The sequence below is a fragment of the Plectropomus leopardus genome, chromosome 13 (genome assembly GCF_026936395.1).
Source record: "Plectropomus leopardus strain MGB_pleo_1.0 chromosome 13, ASM2693639v1, whole genome shotgun sequence".
Classification (NCBI taxonomy): domain Eukaryota; kingdom Metazoa; phylum Chordata; class Actinopteri; order Perciformes; family Serranidae; genus Plectropomus; species Plectropomus leopardus.
The window spans coordinates 32227631-32246825 of NC_142188.1; the positions used below are offsets into that span (position 1 = coordinate 32227631).

A 19195-nucleotide genomic window follows, 5' to 3' on the forward strand; every position below is an offset into this window, starting at 1 on the left:
ACGCCCCACTTTTCAGTTTTTTATTTGTTAAAAAAGTTTAAATTATCCAATAAATTTCGTTCCACTTCACGATTGTGTCCCACTTGTTGTTGATTCTTGACAAAAAATTAAAATTTTATTTCTTTATGTTTGAAGCCTGAAATGTGGTGAAAGGTTGAAAGGTTCAAGGGGGCCGAATACTTTCGCAAGGCACTGTAATTTCTGTTTCTTTTAACCCTTTGTAATCTGAATAGACGTCCCTTTTCTTGTGCTGCATTCAGACACCTTCAGAAGTATTTAAACCTTCAAATATCTGAGGACATTGGTTTGCTTTCTTTTGAAATCACGGGGGGAAGGGCAGTGAGCAGCTTGGCGAGAACTGTTCAGCATATTGCAAGAAATTAATAGATTTGGAAGAGTATTTTTAAAGAACCAATAGAAAAATTGTGCGAAGAAACATTAAATATATAATTATGAGAATGGTAAATATAATTATTTTTAAGCGCTTTTTTTCCACGTCACTTTCTTCCTTCTTCTTTTTTGTTTCTTTTGTTGTTGTTTTTTCTTTATTTTTCTTTGTTTTGTTTTTTCTAATTTTCAGGTAATTTTCTTTTATTGTTTTAATTTATTCGGGTAATTTCTCGTTGGATTGTTCATTGCCTTTTACCTATGTTTTTGGAAGACATCACTCCAATTTGCTTCGGTCTCAAAGGATTAATTGTTTGATTCCTTTAGTATGTTTTTATGACATTGCTGATATTGTTTTGGTTGTATTTGTTAAGAACAAGCATATCACAGATTTTTTAATGACCGACACATTATTTTAGACATACACATATTTTACAGATGATTATTGAAACGAAACTTCATCAGGTCTTTTTGTTATTGAAGCATTATTGAAATACATTATGACAAAACAGTCCAATTTCTAAGTTCCTTTATCATCATTTTGGAGTTTCCGTGCTTTTATTCAGATGTGTCTGTTCACAAGTGAGCTCAGTAGCTTACCAAATATGAATAGTTTATGTTTTCCCCAGTCATCTGATAATAAACCAAATGTGTTTCTCTTTGACTAAATAGGGGGTAATCTGCTCTTGATCTAGAATCTGAAATGTTGGTCTGTGTTTGCAGATGAAGTGAAACAGTTTTGTTTTTTTACATGCCCAGTAGTTAGTGGAGCCAGACACCTGTCCCTTAGACTTCTGGCCATATCATGACACTGCAGTTCCAGCTCTCGCTTCTAAATTCACCTGTCAGCATTGTCTCATATTCACTCTCACCTTTGCTAAAGTCACTCTGTTCCCCTGGCTGCTCTTTCACAGGTCAGCGCCCCTGTGGTGCCCTCCGCCACACAGGAGAAGCCCAAGGACAGCGACCAGTTTGAGTGGGTGACCATCGAGCAGTCGGGAGAGCTGGTGTACGAGGCGCCAGAGTCCATTGCCGCCGAACCGCCGCCCATCAACAAGCAGCAGTCTCAGTCGTCCTCGTCCTCGTCATCCTCTGTGCAGACCATGTCACCCATTCCTGCTCACTCTCTGGCGGCATTTGGTCTGTTCCTGCGCCTGCCGGGGTACGCAGAGGTGCTGCTGAAGGAGAGGAAGCATGCCCAGTGTCTGCTGCGCCTGGTACTGGGTGTCACAGACGATGGAGAGGGCAGTAAGTCTGAAAGCACTACACAACTCACAGCACTGACATCCACTGAGATCACACTGTGTGTGTGTTACAAAAAAATGGGGATTTCATCACTTCTGCAATGTTCTTTATCTTCTGTCCTTGTGTTTCTTGCCTCTCACTCTCATGTCTTGAATACTAATAATGTCTTAAATATTTTAATTTTGGAACAGCCCCTACTTCTGCTTATAGCATGTGAACTAATTAGTGAGATGGTCTGATATGAATCCTGTATGACAACAGCCCTCATACAGCAACAATCTGTTACATTTCTCTTATAAAATGCTTACTATATTAGGCCTGGCCTGAATGTATACAGATATTTTTTTTTAACATTTTTCCCCTCCATTTTAAAAAAAAAGTAATACTGTCTATATGACCTTCATTTTGCAAAATATCTCTGTCCACACTACAATGCAAAAATGACTCCAAATGCTCACGTTGCATGCAGTGTTAACATAGACAGCATTGCTGCTGCTGAGTTGCCTGCTGCTCTGAGTACTGTAATCAAAAACCAGTACTCTAAAGTTAAACAACTGTCACATTCTGGGACTCAAACATTACAGAAATAAAAATATTCTATAACTGTATCATATTGTATCGTAACTGTAACATTCTACTGTTAAATCAGAACATTCTAGAACTGTAACATTCTACAATTACATCATTACATTCTAGAACTGTAACATTTTAGAATAACATCATAACATTCTAGAACTGTAAAATTCTACAATTACATCATAACATTCTAGAACTGTAACATTCTGCAGTTACATCATTACATTCTAGAACTGTAAAATTCTACAAGTACATTATAACATTCTACAATTACATTATAACATTCTCGAGCTGTAACATTCTACAACTGAATCATAACATTCTAGAATTTTAGTATTCTACAATCACATCATTACATTCTAGAACTGTAACATTCTACCATTACATCATTACATTCTAGAACTGTAACATTCTACAGCTGTAATGTTATACAATTACATCATAACATTCTAGAACTGTAGTATTCTACAATCACATCATTACATTTTAGAACTGTAACATTCTACGGTTACATCATGACATTCTAGAACTGTAAAATTCTACAAGTACATTGTAACATTCTACAATTACATTATAACATTCTCGAGCTGTAACATTCTACCATTACATCATAACATTCTAGAGCTGTAATATTCTACAACTGAATCATAACATTCTAGATTTGTAGTATTCTACAATCACATCATTACATTCTAGAACTGTAACATTCTACAGTTACATCATGACATTCTAGAACTGTAATACTCTACAATTACATCAAAATATTCTAGACCTGTAACATTCTACAATTACATCATTACATTCTAGAACTGTAGTATTCTACAGTTACATCATGACATTCTAGAACTGTAAAACTCTACAAGTACATCATAACATTCTACAATTACATTATAACATTCTTGAGCTGTAACATTCTACCATTACATCATTACATTCTAGAACTGTAACATTCTACAGCTGTAATGTTCTACAATTACATCATAACATTCTAGAACTGTAGTATTCTACAATCACATCATTACATTCTAGAACTGTAACATTCTACAAGTACATCATAACATTCACAAGCTGTAACATTCTACCATTATATCATTACATTCTAGAACTGTAACATTCTACAGTTACATCATGACATTCTAGAACTGTAAAATTCTACAAGTACATCATAACATTCACGAGCTGTAACATTCTACCATTATATCATTACATTCTAGAACTGTAACATTCTACAGCTGTAATGTTATACAATTACATCATAACATTCTAGAACTGTAGTATTCTACAATCACATCATTACATTTTAGAACTGTAACATTCTACGGTTACATCATGACATTCTAGAACTGTAAAATTCTACAAGTATATCATAACATTCTACAATTACATCATAACATTCTCGAGCTGTAACATTCTACCATTACATCATTACATTCTAGAACTGTAACATTCTACAGCTGTAATGTTCTACAATTACATCATAACATTCTAGAACTGTAGTATTCTACAATCACATCATTACATTCTAGAACTGTAACATTCTACAAGTACATCATAACATTCACGAGCTGTAACATTCTACCATTATATCATTACATTCTAGAACTGTAACATTCTACAGTTACATCATGACATTCTAGAACTGTGAAATTCTACAAGTACATCATAACATTCACAAGCTGTAACATTCTACCATTACATCTTACATTCTAGAACTGTAACATTCTATAGCTGTAATGTTAAACAATTACATCATAACATTCTAGAACTGTAGTATTCTACAATCACATCATTACATTTTAGAACTGTAACATTCTACGGTTACATCATGACATTCTAGAACTGTAAAATTCTACAAGTACATTGTAACATTCTACAATTACATTATAACATTCTCGAGCTGTAACATTCTACCATTACATCATAACATTCTAGAGCTGTAATATTCTACAACTGAATCATAACATTCTAGATTTGTAGTATTCTACAATCACATCATTACATTCTAGAACTGTAACATTCTACAGTTACATCATGACATTCTAGAACTGTGAAATTCTACAAGTACATCATAACATTCACGAGCTGTAACATTCTACCATTACATCTTACATTCTAGAACTGTAACATTCTATAGCTGTAATGTTATACAATTACATCATAACATTCTAGAACTGTAGTGTTCTACAATCACATCATTACATTTTAGAACTGTAACATTCTACGGTTACATCATGACATTCTAGAACTGTAAAATTCTACAAGTATATCATAACATTCTACAATTACATCATAACATTCTCGAGCTGTAACATTCTACCATTACATCATTACATTCTAGAACTGTAACATTCTACAGCTGTAATGTTCTACAATTACATCATAACATTCTAGAACTGTAGTATTCTACAATCACATCATTACATTCTAGAACTGTAACATTCTACAAGTACATCATAACATTCACAAGCTGTAACATTCTACCATTATATCATTACATTCTAGAACTGTAACATTCTACAGTTACATCATGACATTCTAGAACTGTAAAATTCTACAAGTACATCATAACATTCACGAGCTGTAACATTCTACCATTATATCATTACATTCTAGAACTGTAACATTCTACAGCTGTAATGTTATACAATTACATCATAACATTCTAGAACTGTAGTATTCTACAATCACATCATTACATTTTAGAACTGTAACATTCTACGGTTACATCATGACATTCTAGAACTGTAAAATTCTACAAGTATATCATAACATTCTACAATTACATCATAACATTCTCGAGCTGTAACATTCTACCATTACATCATTACATTCTAGAACTGTAACATTCTACAGCTGTAATGTTCTACAATTACATCATAACATTCTAGAACTGTAGTATTCTACAATCACATCATTACATTCTAGAACTGTAACATTCTACAAGTACATCATAACATTCACGAGCTGTAACATTCTACCATTATATCATTACATTCTAGAACTGTAACATTCTACAGTTACATCATGACATTCTAGAAGTGTAAAATTCTACAAGTACATCATAACATTCACGAGCTGTAACATTCTACCATTATATCATTACATTCTAGAACTGTAACATTCTACAGCTGTAATGTTATACAATTACATCATAACATTCTAGAACTGTAGTATTCTACAATCACATCATTACATTTTAGAACTGTAACATTCTACAGTTACATCATGACATTCTAGAACTGTAAAATTCTACAAGTACATTATAACATTCCACAATTACATTATAACATTCTCGAGCTGTAACATTCTACCATTACATCATTACATTCTAGAACTGTAACATTCTACAGCTGTAATGTTATACAGTTACTACTTCTATCAGCCACCCATATTTGATTTCCCCACATGGGTCCTGTTAATGCACTGATGATTCAGGAAGAGAAATGCCAAAACTGTCCCATCAACAATTACCAGTCACTGGGTTGAACCTCATGTTTGCTCCTCTTGGTTTATTTGTAAGAAAGTCTGCGTGTACTGGACATGAACCAGAACTAAATTGTAACAATATATCATCCACCCACATCCACATAAATCATATTTAGAATCTGTATTTTTGTTTTTGCATTTAACACTAAAAATAATAAAAGCTTACAAGGTGTCAGTTTCTCTTAACCAGAATTGAAATTGTCAATTTAACAGCAGTGGACTAACACGAATATCAACAAACCATTAAATCCACCTTAAACTCAAACATGAACAACATACTCTTCATCTCCTGATTCAGTCATCTGCTTTGGCGTCCTCTCAGGTCACATCCTGCAGTCCCCGTCAGCCAATGTGCTGCCCACGCTGCCTTTCCATGTGCTGCGAGCGCTGTTCAGCAGCACTCCTCTGACCACCGATGACGGCGTTCTGCTGCGCCGCATGGCACTGGAGATCGGGGCCATTCACCTCATCCTGGCCTGTCTGTCGGCACTCAGCCACCACGCCCCCCGAAACCCCAACGCCAGCTCCAGTGTGTCTGAGGTAATGATAACTGCAATCATTTTTACTGTATCCAGCAGCACAGATATTCTGTTTGGACTGGTGGGACAGACAGAGGAGCAAATCGCAAAGTGGCAACAAAAAAACATGGGCCGTGTTTCTTGTCTTGTTTGCTGAATAAGGACAAACCATTTTCTAGAACCTGCATTACAAGCCGGTCTGTAGGTTGTGAACCTGCCCTGCCCTGCTTCTTTGGTTGTTGTGGTGACATATCCAGTCTCACGCTTGCTCGCTGTCCTCCTTCTGTGTGTGGATTTATGGAGATGTCAAAGCTGAGGATGGATCATGGGGCCAATGACTTGAATGTGAGCCAAGGACTCGTCGCTGTGGCTGTCCTTGAGCCCACCAATCCATGAGCTGCAATTGGAGCACAGACGGGACAATAAGACACCCACTGTTTTAAACAGAAGCCACGCATGTCCCACAAAACATCAACTCATGGCTTAAACAGCATTACTCGTGCTCATCCATGATGGCTCCTGTACATTACACACTACTCTAATCAAAGTTTTCACTCCATACGACCATCAAGTTTTAGAAGGACAAGGTTGATATTTTTAGCCTCAATCTGCTAATGAATGTCATTCAAGAACAGAGGACATATTCCTCATTTCCACTCCATTAGCTTACAGCGTGCAGGGCTGAAATTTACTGATCAGTCAAATGTAACATTTGTGTCACCACACAGCAACCACTTTAATACATTGGTTACCTCTTTCCCTAAAATATAGAAGGAAAATATAAAAAATATTACATAAGGGGGTCAGAAATACCCAGAACCTCTAACATGGGTTTCCATTTTTGGCGCTGGTCTACGTATTCTGAAGATTTCACTGTCTCAACAAATGGGAGAAATTCTACTCAAATGCTATCTGTGTTTATGGAGCTTAAAAACGGTTGTTAGGCGTGCTACTATGAACAATAACGTAATCAAGGCATCTAGTCAAACTAATTTTGGTGCTGACACTCGCTATAACAGAAGTCAGAGATGACAGAAACCTTGTGTCTAACCTTATATTTATAATAATCTCTTGTCTGTTTTGACAGCCTCAAATCTCCAGTTGTCATGGTGGGGGAACCAGTGAGGAGCAGCAGCTGTACTGGGCTAAAGGAACCGGTTTTGGTACTGGATCCACGGCCTCAGGCTGGGACGTTGAGCAGGCCCTCACCAAACAACGGCTGGAAGAGGAACATGTCACCTGTCTGCTGCAGGTAAGTCTGCCCATCATTGTGGCATCATTATTGAGGGCAGATTTGTCAGAGATTTTGCGGCTTCACAATGGGGCTGCATGTTAGTAGTGAAATATGCAATAACTTTGTTGAATATTAGCATAGCAGTTTAACTTGGGATAAATAAACCGATATTTAAGTGTACTCAGTTCTTGACTTTGACTTTCACAGTACCTGAGCTTGTGCCACACAGACTCACCTGTATCCAAAACACAATTCAAACTGACATATTGTGCAGCCTTACTCATGAAAGTATTTGTACTCCTTTACCTTCACCAAAAACTTTCAAAAGCTGCTTTTACACAGAGATGGCGCCATAGGGCTGCAACAACTGCACTTTTATACATTCCATTGCGACATCCCGTAATCAAAGGAGGCATTGCGGTGTTGACGTTAAACGCACAAGTGTCTGCCTTGCGTGACAAATAATATATGGGTCACAGTGCTTTCTTAACACTAAAAAAGGCATAACATGTAAATAACCTTTCCAATAACCTTTACCTCTGTTACATAACAGCTGATCTCTTCCTCTGCTTGGAGGGTATAGAGCTCCTGAATCTCATCGTTCTCCCAGTTTGTGGACATTTTCGGCCACCGTTCTTTGAATTAGCTGCGATGCTAACAGCTGCTTTTTAAATCTCCCGCTGTGGGTCGCACACGTAAACACATCATCAAGGCGTCACACCCGTGGTCACTTGTTCCAGCTTTATGTTTTACAAAGACCGTGCTTTGGTGCTGTTACTGCATCCCTTCCCAGCTCAGAGGCGAGACCACTTTGTCCCTCCTTTCCATGACTGGACGGCATAACGGGGTGATATTGCTGCCTTGAACAGGCAGTGTAAATGCAGCTGAAGTTAGTGCGGCTATGAAATCTGTCTCTTTAGCAGTGCTTTCCCCAGGCTTTGAGCACGGTCCAGGTGATGACTTACCAAAGAGTTTATACACCTGTGGCATAATGTGAGAAACCACTAACAGAGCCCTTCATCTGAGCACAGGAACAGTTGGGATGTGAACTGCTCCATTTGCCTTTGATTGTGCTTCTCTAGCAATTTCAAAAGGATGGGGGAATTTCTCACTTACAATAAGAAAAGTTGATTCTCTGAAATAAAAGTGCCTGTAATGTCATGATTGAGATAAAGATCATTTTCTGAACAGAGAGTTAGTCATTGATGTGTAGCCAGGTGTAGCACAGTGACACAGCATGGTTAAAGACAGAGACTGTCCCAGACTGGTCCTGCTCCTGAGCAGGTCATGTATGTGTCAAATTCAACAAGGTGGGTGATTTTTATTTGTAAGTCATTGCTACAGTATGTCTCCATTGTTTTCACTAGGTCTTGGCAAGCTACATCAACCCAGCAGGCTCCAGCAGCTGCCACAGCGCTGATGCCTCTTCAGCAGACAGCAGAGCCCACAACAGCTCCGCTCTGCCAGCAGTGCTGCAGGAGCTACTCAGCCAGTCCTGCCTCATCCCTGCCATGTCCTCCTACCTACGCAACGACTCAGGTAGGTCCCGTTCTTTCCCAAATGAAGGCCGAGACACACAAAGTAACACATCTAGCTGTGCTGAGAACACTAGCAGCAGCTGGCAGTCTGTACCTTGCCTTTGAAATTGGATGCCACTGGTGGGCTTTGGAGAAATGCTTTCAAACTTCATGTAGTTCAGTGGAATAGAATGGACAGAGCATGAAGGGAAACAGATTGAAAATGTTTCTACTATAAGAAAAGATGTAGGGTGGCTCACTTGTCATGCTCCAGTGGACAGTCAGTTAATAACCAGGTGTCCGTGAAAGCTCAGTTGCACTCCTGTCAACTTTTTTGTTGTCTCTATTGCAACATGCCTACAGTGGCTTCATTATGCCTTTTATTTTTCTGCTTGAATGTTGCTTTTTTTTGTTTTTGTTTTTTTTTACTTTATTGCCATCAACAGCAATAAGTAGGCAATTGCAGAACAAAATCACCTTGAGGGTTTTACCTGACATAAATGTACATGTGAATAAAGATTCAGCATACAACATAACAAGACATACAGCTACACATGTATACACCTTCCCTGAAGGATTAAGCCTCATCCAGTTAACAGTAACTGTTTTTCTTGCAGTCATCAACAAAATATGCACTATATGACATTTGTTTGTAGTAACCGGTGAACAGGCACATCCAATAAAAACAACAGCGGGTGCATTTCTCACTGAACATACCTCAGTTTCTCCAGCATTTGTTGGTAGGATTTTTTGAAACATTCAGGCCATCAGCTGGGTCCTAAGGACCCTTAGTTTCACTTTCTAGTCACATTCTTTCCATAGCTTGCTTCCAAGACCACGGTGACATCAAAAGAGGTTTTTTTTTTTTTTTTTTACTTTTTAGAAAAGCTATTTGATCACAAAAATGTAAACTGTAACTACACAGTTGTGTTACTGTTAAAGAGTTAGGATGGTTGCAAAGGTTTAGCCGTATGTGCGCGTTTATGCTAAGCTCTATTTCATGAGGTCTGCTTTTTCCTTGCTCAGAAGTCTTCTCATCCCATCAAAAGATATGGCCCAGTAATATTCAGTGTTGCTGATGTAGTCCGACTGTTCTTTTAGTCTGTGGATTTCTGCTCCTCATGTGAAGCGTTGCCAGCTGGTGGCCTTTGATGCTCAAATAGTGGATCTGGATAACTGTTTGATCTCAGTAATGATAGCTGCGGGTTACAGTTAGAGCAGTGTAGCCTCTGTCTGATTCTGAATTATAAGTCTGTGTTCTTGTACACTTTTAAAAGGAAAATTCATTACTTGTTTACATGGATGTCTAATCCATGTTGATGGTAAATGTAGTCAATTTAACCAATAAATTCCTCAGTGTTTGCTATTTTGACTGAGAAAGCTGAGTCCTCCTGCTCATGGAGCTGTGCTGTCAATGATTAGGATGCATTGCACACACGCATCTGACACCCATAGCTACCAGCTAACAAGCCTATAGATGTTACTTTGATGATTAAAACAAGGTTTATCATACAGCTTTCCCACCGTAATTAGTGCGTCCATGCAGGTTTTCCAAACTTGGGGAAACCTGCTAAATTCTGCATTCCCACTGCCAGTGACACCGCACACGTTGGCCTTTCTGTCAGCTGCTGTGTGTGTGTGTGTGTGTGTGTGTGTGTGCGCGCGTGTGTGCGTGTGTGCATGCGTGCATGCGTGCATGCGTGTGTGTGTGTAAGAGTAGGTTGTTTGTTGGCGTGTCTGTGCGATGTTACCGACAGGAAGGAGCAGGACCAGAGGACTTCAGTGGTTTCTTTCTCTTTATATGTCTCTTACTCATTCAGTCGGTCATTCAGACTTGGTGCAGATATATTTGGATAGGTGCTTTAGCCGCCTAGGAGGAGACAAAGTGTGATTAGTGACGGCGCGTCATTGCATCTCGCTGGTTAAGGAGCTGAAATTACCACGTTCACCCGGGTGTTGTGTTCCCATCAATCCCGATCGGAGCTGGAGGCGATAAAAACCTGAGTGTAGTGCAGAGTCATTTGACCCGAGTGTGAATGCTGATTTTATGCATTACCATTGCATTAAAAAGCCAGATGTTAGCGGGGTTTTGTGCAGTGGGAATGAGGCATTATTTACGCCTGTACTTCTTCAGGTAACAGAATAAAAAGACAGAGGCTCCATGACCTGAAGCTGCATGAACCAAGACGTTAACGCTTATTATTATTCTTTTTTACACCATCAACAGCAGTGCCTTTTACCTTTCACAATAAAAGCCCAACCTATGTCAAAAACAAAAAACAAAATAGTCGACAATATTATTTGGTGGCATTTCAGCAGTGCCCAAGAGGCGAACTGGCACCTCTCCAGCTACCAGCACTTGGTCAGAACAGGGTGCTAAATCAGCAACCCTCTGCTTCCCAAGCCAAGTCCCTCTGCACTGAGCTACTGTTCATCTTTAGAATCCTAAAAGAAAGACACCAACACACCTGTGTACAAGTCAGGACAGCTTGTGCTTGCTCAGAGCAGCAGCTCAGGTTCTGGAGGCCCCTTGTCCATAATGTCCTCTGATTTGATATTTTGGGATTCTGTTTCCACTATAGAAAACGCAGCTAGTTTGCAAAACAAGTGCATAGAACAACAGAGTTCTGTTTTTAAACGCCCCCTGGCTACCCGGAGGTAAAATGCAGCTTTTAGTTCTGTGCCCTTCCAACTACATCACTGTTGTGTCAAATGACAGCACTGGAAGCAGGATGAACAGATTTTGCAGCTGCTGAGCTGTGCTTCGATTAATACAGCACAAACTGAGAATTCTTTTGCTTCAGTGGACTGCAATGTACCATTAATACTGATTCCACATCTACATAAAAGCTGCTGAATTATCCCTTTAATCTTTTTTTTTGTGTGTGTGTGTGTGTGTGTGTGTATATATATATGTTGGAGACAGTGAATTTTTGCTAAATGAAACAGCAGATGGAGCTGCAGCGTCTCACACTGAAGCTGAGGGTGTGCATGTTTTACTGTAAGATACACTGAAGTCCCAGCAGGATAAGTTTAGTGATCCAGGTGTGTCAGAGTCACCACCCAATCACTGTTTTGTTCTCATCCTCAAGAATGCAAAGACTAGTCCCTCTAATCTGATTAGTCCTGCTCATGCCATAGTTTTGTTGTCATTATTTATCACCATGTATAATCTATTTGATTTGATTCAGAGTTATGTAGGAGTGCTGCCTCCGTAGTCTCAGCGTGTTGTCTATAGTTGCAGTATAATATGATGTCATTATGGTGTAAGGTTGTGTAGGTGTCAGTGGTGTTGTGCGGCTATAACCAGCTTTATTTTTGCACATGATGCTCAGGTAATCCTGTGTTCCCTCAGTCTGACTGTTCAGTTAGAGCTGTGCCTGAGCAATGAGCTGCCAGCAGAGCTCTCTGTGCACAGTGGGCTTCAGCCCTTTCAGGTCAGGTCAGTCCATTGCTTATATCCTGCCTCAGTTCCTCAGGGACTTGCTGCTTATTAGTGCTGGGCTGACCCTTTGTAGTCTGGCTGCAGTCGTGCCTTAAACTGCTCCTTTCACTTGTGCTGCACTTTATGATGCTTTAAGCCACTGAGCAACAAACAGCAAACAGTGTTTTAGTCCATTCACAGGAGGTTGTCTCATTTGACAAAATAAATAAATTCTGTTTTTTGTCTTTTCAAGCCTATAGGTAATTAACATATCAAAAAGTGTTTTTCAAATGGCCAGAAATTGGTAGATTTAGTTTAAAAAAAAAAACAATATTTGGGAAAAATATTGAAAAACAAACAAACTGCATTTACAATTATTATTATATATTTAAAAATATTTTACAGAATAATATTATTTTGAAGCACATTTTTCCCAGGGTCATTTTCTCGTTTGTTTGTTTTTGTTTTCTTGTTTTACTTTTTTCTCTTTTTTTCTATTATTTATTTATTTATTTTATTTTTATTATTATTATTATTATGCTAATTGTTGCTTATTGCCTTTTTCCAGAGTTATTAAAGGACATCACCCTCAGCTTTCAAAGGAGTATTCATTTAGCTTTCCACCAATAATGTAAAAGAGAAGTTATAAAGCAGAACAAAACAAACAGCAATAAATAAATAAATGCAGTGTCCACTTATTATCTTTATCTGAAGCTTTCAACCTCATCTCATCAGCTCCACACACTACTGAAGACAGAGGGAGGTGGTTGAAAGCTTTCTGGAAAAAAAATATATATATATATATTACGCAGATCTTGCATGAAGACAGTCTTTTGTTAAAGTACTCTATAGACTCAGTCGATAAAACTGTCCTTTTTTACCATAATACTCAATTTGATAATCTCAGAATTAATATTAGTAATAATCTCAAAATTGAGTTAATTGTTAGGTTAGGATTATTTTGTAGAAGTACTATTTCCTGCACCTTTTCTGTCTTGCACAGTTGCTGCAACACAGTAACCAACTGTCTAGATTTACAAGTCATGTAAAGAGCACCATGTACAGTTTATATTATCATTCTGTGCCCTCCCTCTAATTTCTGATGGTCTGTAAACACAGTGCAGATCAAACTCTTAGCAAGTTCATTCTGTCCTCAGCAGCAGTTTGTGAGTTTGAGTCGTGCGTTAGATTATTAATCGATCAGAGCTGACCAGATTGATTGATGAGAGGAGCAGCTGCTGTAGAGGCAAGTAAATGCAAATTTTTAGACTCAGCGCAACAAACACTTTACTTGGCCCAGTGTTCTGCTGCTCCATCTGTGCCCAGAGTATGCTCTGTGCTCCAAAAATGTTGTGCAATAAATAACCGAACAGTGTGCATATTCCAACAGTCAAACTCCAAAAGCAAAAATTAAATACAAGGCGGCAGCTGTTACCATTTTAGGGCCACAATAAATAAATGTTTGCGTGGGAAACCCTGCAGTAATATTCATGTCAAAGTTTATACTAGATACACAGTTTTAATGTAGTAAATTCAGTATTTTATCACAACATAAACTGATGCTGCTGGTTTTCTTTGCTGCTGTAATAATTTGCCTTTTTTTTTTTTCAGAAAAAAAACCCCCACAAGTATCTATAAATTGTGGTGTTGTAGTTTTGGATTGTAAGTTGCCTCAGATGTTTTATGACTGTGTCAAGCAATTTTTCAAATATTTCACGCTCCAGATGGCTGAGCCATAAAAATATCTACATTTTTCCAGCACTGGAAAAAAAGAGTTTCTTCCAGAAAATTGTTGAAAAGAACCTTGAACACAGAGGTTCCCCTTGCTTTAACCATTAACTTACTCCAGCTTTAGTGATTCAGGTGTGAAATCCTAATGCAGTCATAATCCAGAGAGCCATACACAGCTTTCATCAGCCTCCTTTTCTGTTGATTTGGGATACAACTGATTTCATGCAGTAAGAGACATTAAGATTGTAGCTTTAAGTGTTTCCACCCTCCCATGATCATTGTGTGCTGTCACTTATCAGCCCGGAGCCAGCTGAGCGTGTGCCACCTCTTTGTGCCTAATGCTGCCGAGGTGTTTCACTTTGCAGGAATATCTGTGTGTGTGCGTGCATGCGTGTGTGCCGGTGTGTGCTAATGCGCCCCTGGTCTCATAATTAAATAACAGCTGATAAAAAGCATTGTAGTGTTGTAATTGCTCCTCATTATCTGGTAAATGCCTCTGACACACACTCACGTGTGTGTGTGTGTGTGTGTGTGTGTGTGTGTGTGTGTGTGTGTGTGTGTGTGTGTGTGTGTGTGCGCAATCTGAAGTTTATAGCCCCGTGTTTGATTATGTATCACCACATGCTCTGTTGAAGCAGAGCCTTAATGATGACACGTTTTGCCTTCGTAAGTTATGCATTTACCACTCAATTTAATAACAAATGACATAATATTGTGCGAACTAGCCCATAGCATGTAGCTAACTGAAGTCATGGTGCATCCAGTCAAATGAAAGCTGGGAGCTCTCGGACCACCTTCTGTATGAGAACCAGTTACCCAGGAGCTCTGAGCTGTCAATAAATGTCAAGACGAGCCGCCTGTAATGAAAAAGTGGGGGATCTGACAACTCGCCTGCTTCTCTCAAGTCAGGAGAAGCTGGTAGAGGTGAGGAGATGATGTCTGTGGACAGTAAGACAAAAGAGGAATAGAATAAGGGAAGGACTCATTTAACAGTTTGAGCTTATGTTTATCCAGATGTGTATTCATGTGATCCTCTGCATTTGTTGCAATACAGATGTCTGTTCAGCAAAAAGAGTGATTATAAGAGTATAAGAGTGTTTATCCACCATCATGTCCCTGTATGCTAGTATTTACATTTCAGTTCAGATTTTTGCCATCCATCCCGCTGCTCTCACTCTGTTGTGTGGTAATTCTACATGGAAAAATGCGAACTTCAGCCTCTTTATAAAACGCAGCCGCACAAGCAGCCACTGAAGGCTTTATCCAAGCCTGAGGAGCTGGAACTGTAATCCACAGACAGCAGATTTATTTATTTTATACAATAAATAAACCAGATGACTTGTATTTCAATACACTCCTAAGTAAACAACCTACAGAGTATTCTAACCAAATCAGCAGCTTTACTTCAGGATGCTCTTGATGTAAGGGTGAGGGGGATATCAAATATAATTGAGATACCGCAACTTATTCCACTTGCAATATATAAAATATATAAAAAATGATTGTATCGCAAACATCAAGTATAAAAAGTGACATTTTGTGACCATGGAGCACAACTGCCATTTGCAGATGCTACTAATATATTAGCCGACGAGCTGTTAATTTATTTCCAGCTTACAGAGAAAAAATCATTACGTTCAACAGCGCAGTGGTAACATCCTTAACTTAATGATGGGTCTGCTAACGCTAACATCCAACTGTTGACCGCAAGCTTCAAGTCCACAGCAAAAACACCTCCTGCCTGAGACAAGCCAGGCTCTTCAAAATAAAAGCACCATGGGTCCCGCTTTGACTTATTTAATTATAAAAATATTTTAACTTTACTATAACAGTACTTGATTTAACTTTAAACTTTATATAACATTATAACAATATTTTGTTAAACTTAATTACAACAGTAGTTTATGTAGCTTTATTGTATGGCAGTAGCTACTTTATTTAACTTTATTGTTCATGTATTATTGTGTATTTATGTAGTTTACAGTGGTTTAGAGGATATTTCAAGATATCGAGATATATATCGTGTTACTTGATATAACCTAAAAAGCAGTTCAACTCTTTTTCTGAACCTAGTAATAACAGTTGTAATTTAATTACAAAAATACTTACTTTAACATCCTTATAACCATATTTTATTAAATGTTGTCATACCAGTAGTGTATTCAATTTTATTATATAAAACTAGCTACTCTAACTTTATTGTAACTGCAGTTGTTTTGTATTTTCGTAGATAACGTAAGTTTAGAGGACATTAAAAAAATATCGAAATATATATCGTGTATCGCAATATGGCCTTAAAATATCACAATACTATTATAAAGTCATTATGCCCAGCCCTACCTGTTGCTGATGTTAAAACAGCTTATTTGACAATTTTCTCCAGTCTGGCTCTCCTTTTGTTTTCTGTATGAGCTTTCCAAGTCGAAGACGAAGGTGTTTGCTCAAAAATACTTCAAGCTAACTTCAAACAAAAGAGAACCAAGGATAGGTAACAATTAGCAGTACTCTGGGCTGTAATTAACACTGCTGTAGGTGTGTGTGTGTGGGGGGGGTCCAGCACTTGTGCTCTCTGGATGGGATTAATTTCACTGCAGCATCGGAGTCACCCTGCCTCCCCAAGAGAAATAAATCCCCTCCAAATGTAGCCTAATTTCTCCTAACTACCCCGAGCACATGGACCCGTAGTCTTAACTTGCCTACTAGCATGCAGTTTTTTTTTTTCTCTCGCTGCTTTCCCCCCACTGCCCCAGAGCTCCTCAGCTCCATCAGCGGAGCGCTTTGCTCCACATAAATCATTGGTGTCTTGGCAAAGCCTTTTGGGGTACATTACAGTTTCCCACCGTCGCCTGGCACTCCATCACACGTAGCTAAGCCATTAGTGAGAGGTAATACCTTTGAATGTCACCACAATACTAATTTATCTTAATTGAAGAATTAATTTCTTGCACATTTGGTTTGACACTAAATAGTGTCCACATTTGATGCAGGATTTTTCATGTTTGCATTATATTTAGCATTACATCCCCTCCGTTCTACACCTCGAATTCCCTCTATACTCGTCCAAGAGAAGATTTAAAGTAAATGTAAGGTGCAGCAGGTGACACCAGATAGGCACAGGCTCTTTTGGTCCATCATTCATGTTGAGTGGGCAAGCACACGATGTTGGAGGGTAATGGGAACATGACTGGCCTGTTAGAGGCTGGTTGGCAGTAATTCTTCACTCCAGACACCATAGATCCCTATTTTCATAGACAAGCCTTGTTTGTTAGTAGAGCTTCCTTATCATTGAATAAGTATTTCACTGATTTAAAGATGGCCTTAAAACTAGGCCATCTCTGCAGTAGAAAGATGCTTTTGAAATTAGAGCTACATGACCAGAGAAAACAGAGAAAAAGGACTGTGGCATTTTCTCAAAAGGTAGGAAACCTGCAACTACCAGAATGCGTCTGTTGGGTGACATAATGCGACCTCATTAGTTAGACGCAATGGCGGCCGACTGGATCACGTGCTACAGTTAAATTGTAAGCTAAAACATATTTCTGTAAGCATTTGAGGCAAGAAATAGGCAACGCAGAAACAGAATCTTGGTTAATACTTGATCACTGCTGCTTAGTTTCACCGTTTGACCTCTGTTCTTAAGGCTGCTGTTGACACTGTGCAGGAAGCAGCATGGCGCCCGCTTCCTATTCATGAACTCTCGCCATTAGTTCAAGGTAAACTTTATTGTCCTCGTGTGTCGTGATCAGCTCTCTACTTTTTGTGTGTGTAGTGGTGGCGGTTGGTTGGCAATACAAAAATGCAGAGGTACAGCCTTTAGTTCAAGAGCTTCAAGAGCCAGTGACACACCACCAAATGACGTAGATTTTGCCATTTGGTGGTATTTTGTCAGGGGTGGGGTTATCCAGGCAATGGTTAGATGGAGGGAAGTTTACCATAGTTTGTCTACATATCTACTTACATGGTTTGATGCAAAGCTGGTTGAAAATCTGCAAAGTCATCCCTTTAAATATGTGTGTTAGTGTGAACAGTGTGTTTCATTTGACTTCAGATTTTGTGTGTTTGCAGTTTCGGATGTTGTACCAGCCTTAAAAGAATAGAATCTTTTTTGTGTTGTGTTGTGCTTGACCTCATGTACAGAAACTGTGTTAAGTATACAAACTCATACACACCTGCATTCATTACCACTCCTTCCCTGTGGATTTGTGGATTTGCAATTAATTGCCACTCACCCGTGGAAATGTAGATTCTACTGCCACAGACTTTTCTCTGGTTGTAATGGGTAGATGGTAGGGCTGTTATGGTTTATGTATTTGTGCCGTACCGTCACAGTCGGTTGCACGCTGAATACACGCGATGTAGATTGATGAACACAATTAGCAGTGCTGATATTAGCACAACAAGCCAATGGCTGTGCGAGTCAGTCACACTGTGGCGAGCACATATAAAACAGGGTTTCCCAGTCAGGTGCAACAGCAGCAGAGCGAGTTGTGTACAAGACAAGGAGGGTGTTTCAACATTTCACTGATACTGTGGCATCACATACTGGTTTGTGGATTGCTGTTTTAAAGCCACATGTTGGACATTTTGGCCTTTGCCATCTTGTTTTATTTCTACTTTTTGTTTGAGACAGAAGTGACTATATTTGGGCAGGAGGCTGGAGCTGTGAAGGAGTGATGGATGGATGTGACTATGAAGCTGAGGACACTATCGGCAGGTAGTCTGTCACTCAAAGCAGCCCTGCCCTTAATTATGCATGACATGAAGACTTCATAAAATGTTAGTTGTATAAAAATTCGCCCCCGCACAGTTGTCAGGAATTGGGAAATTAGCCATAAAGACCAGAATTGTTTTTTGTACCACGCTGTTTATTATTAAATTGGGCCTTAGGGTTAGGGTTAGGGTTAGGGTTAGATAGTGACTGGCTTCTGGAGTCAGCCTCAAGTGGCCACTCAGGGAACTGAAGTTTTGGCACTAACCTGTAGCCTTCATGTTTCAGCCCTGGAGGCTGTCGCTTTGGTGCCATCACCAGTGATCATTGTTGTAATTACAACAGCTGTTGTGCACTTTTCCACTCTCT

At 38.9% G+C, this 19195-nt stretch overlaps 1 protein-coding gene across 7 annotated transcripts in view; it reads left to right on the forward strand.

Annotated features, from left to right (window-relative positions):
- Nucleotides 1–19195, forward strand: part of birc6 (baculoviral IAP repeat containing 6) — a 143995-nt gene that overhangs the window by 71063 nt on the left and 53737 nt on the right. For all 7 annotated transcript variants that reach the window (XM_088086964.1, XM_088086969.1, XM_088086967.1 and 4 more), the window contains exons 61-64: nucleotides 1302–1635; nucleotides 6017–6234; nucleotides 7300–7464; nucleotides 8814–8985. In XM_088086964.1, coding sequence (XP_087943090.1) covers nucleotides 1302–1635; nucleotides 6017–6234; nucleotides 7300–7464; nucleotides 8814–8985 — 889 coding nt within the window. The remainder of the gene's footprint in view (nucleotides 1–1301; nucleotides 1636–6016; nucleotides 6235–7299; nucleotides 7465–8813; nucleotides 8986–19195) is intronic.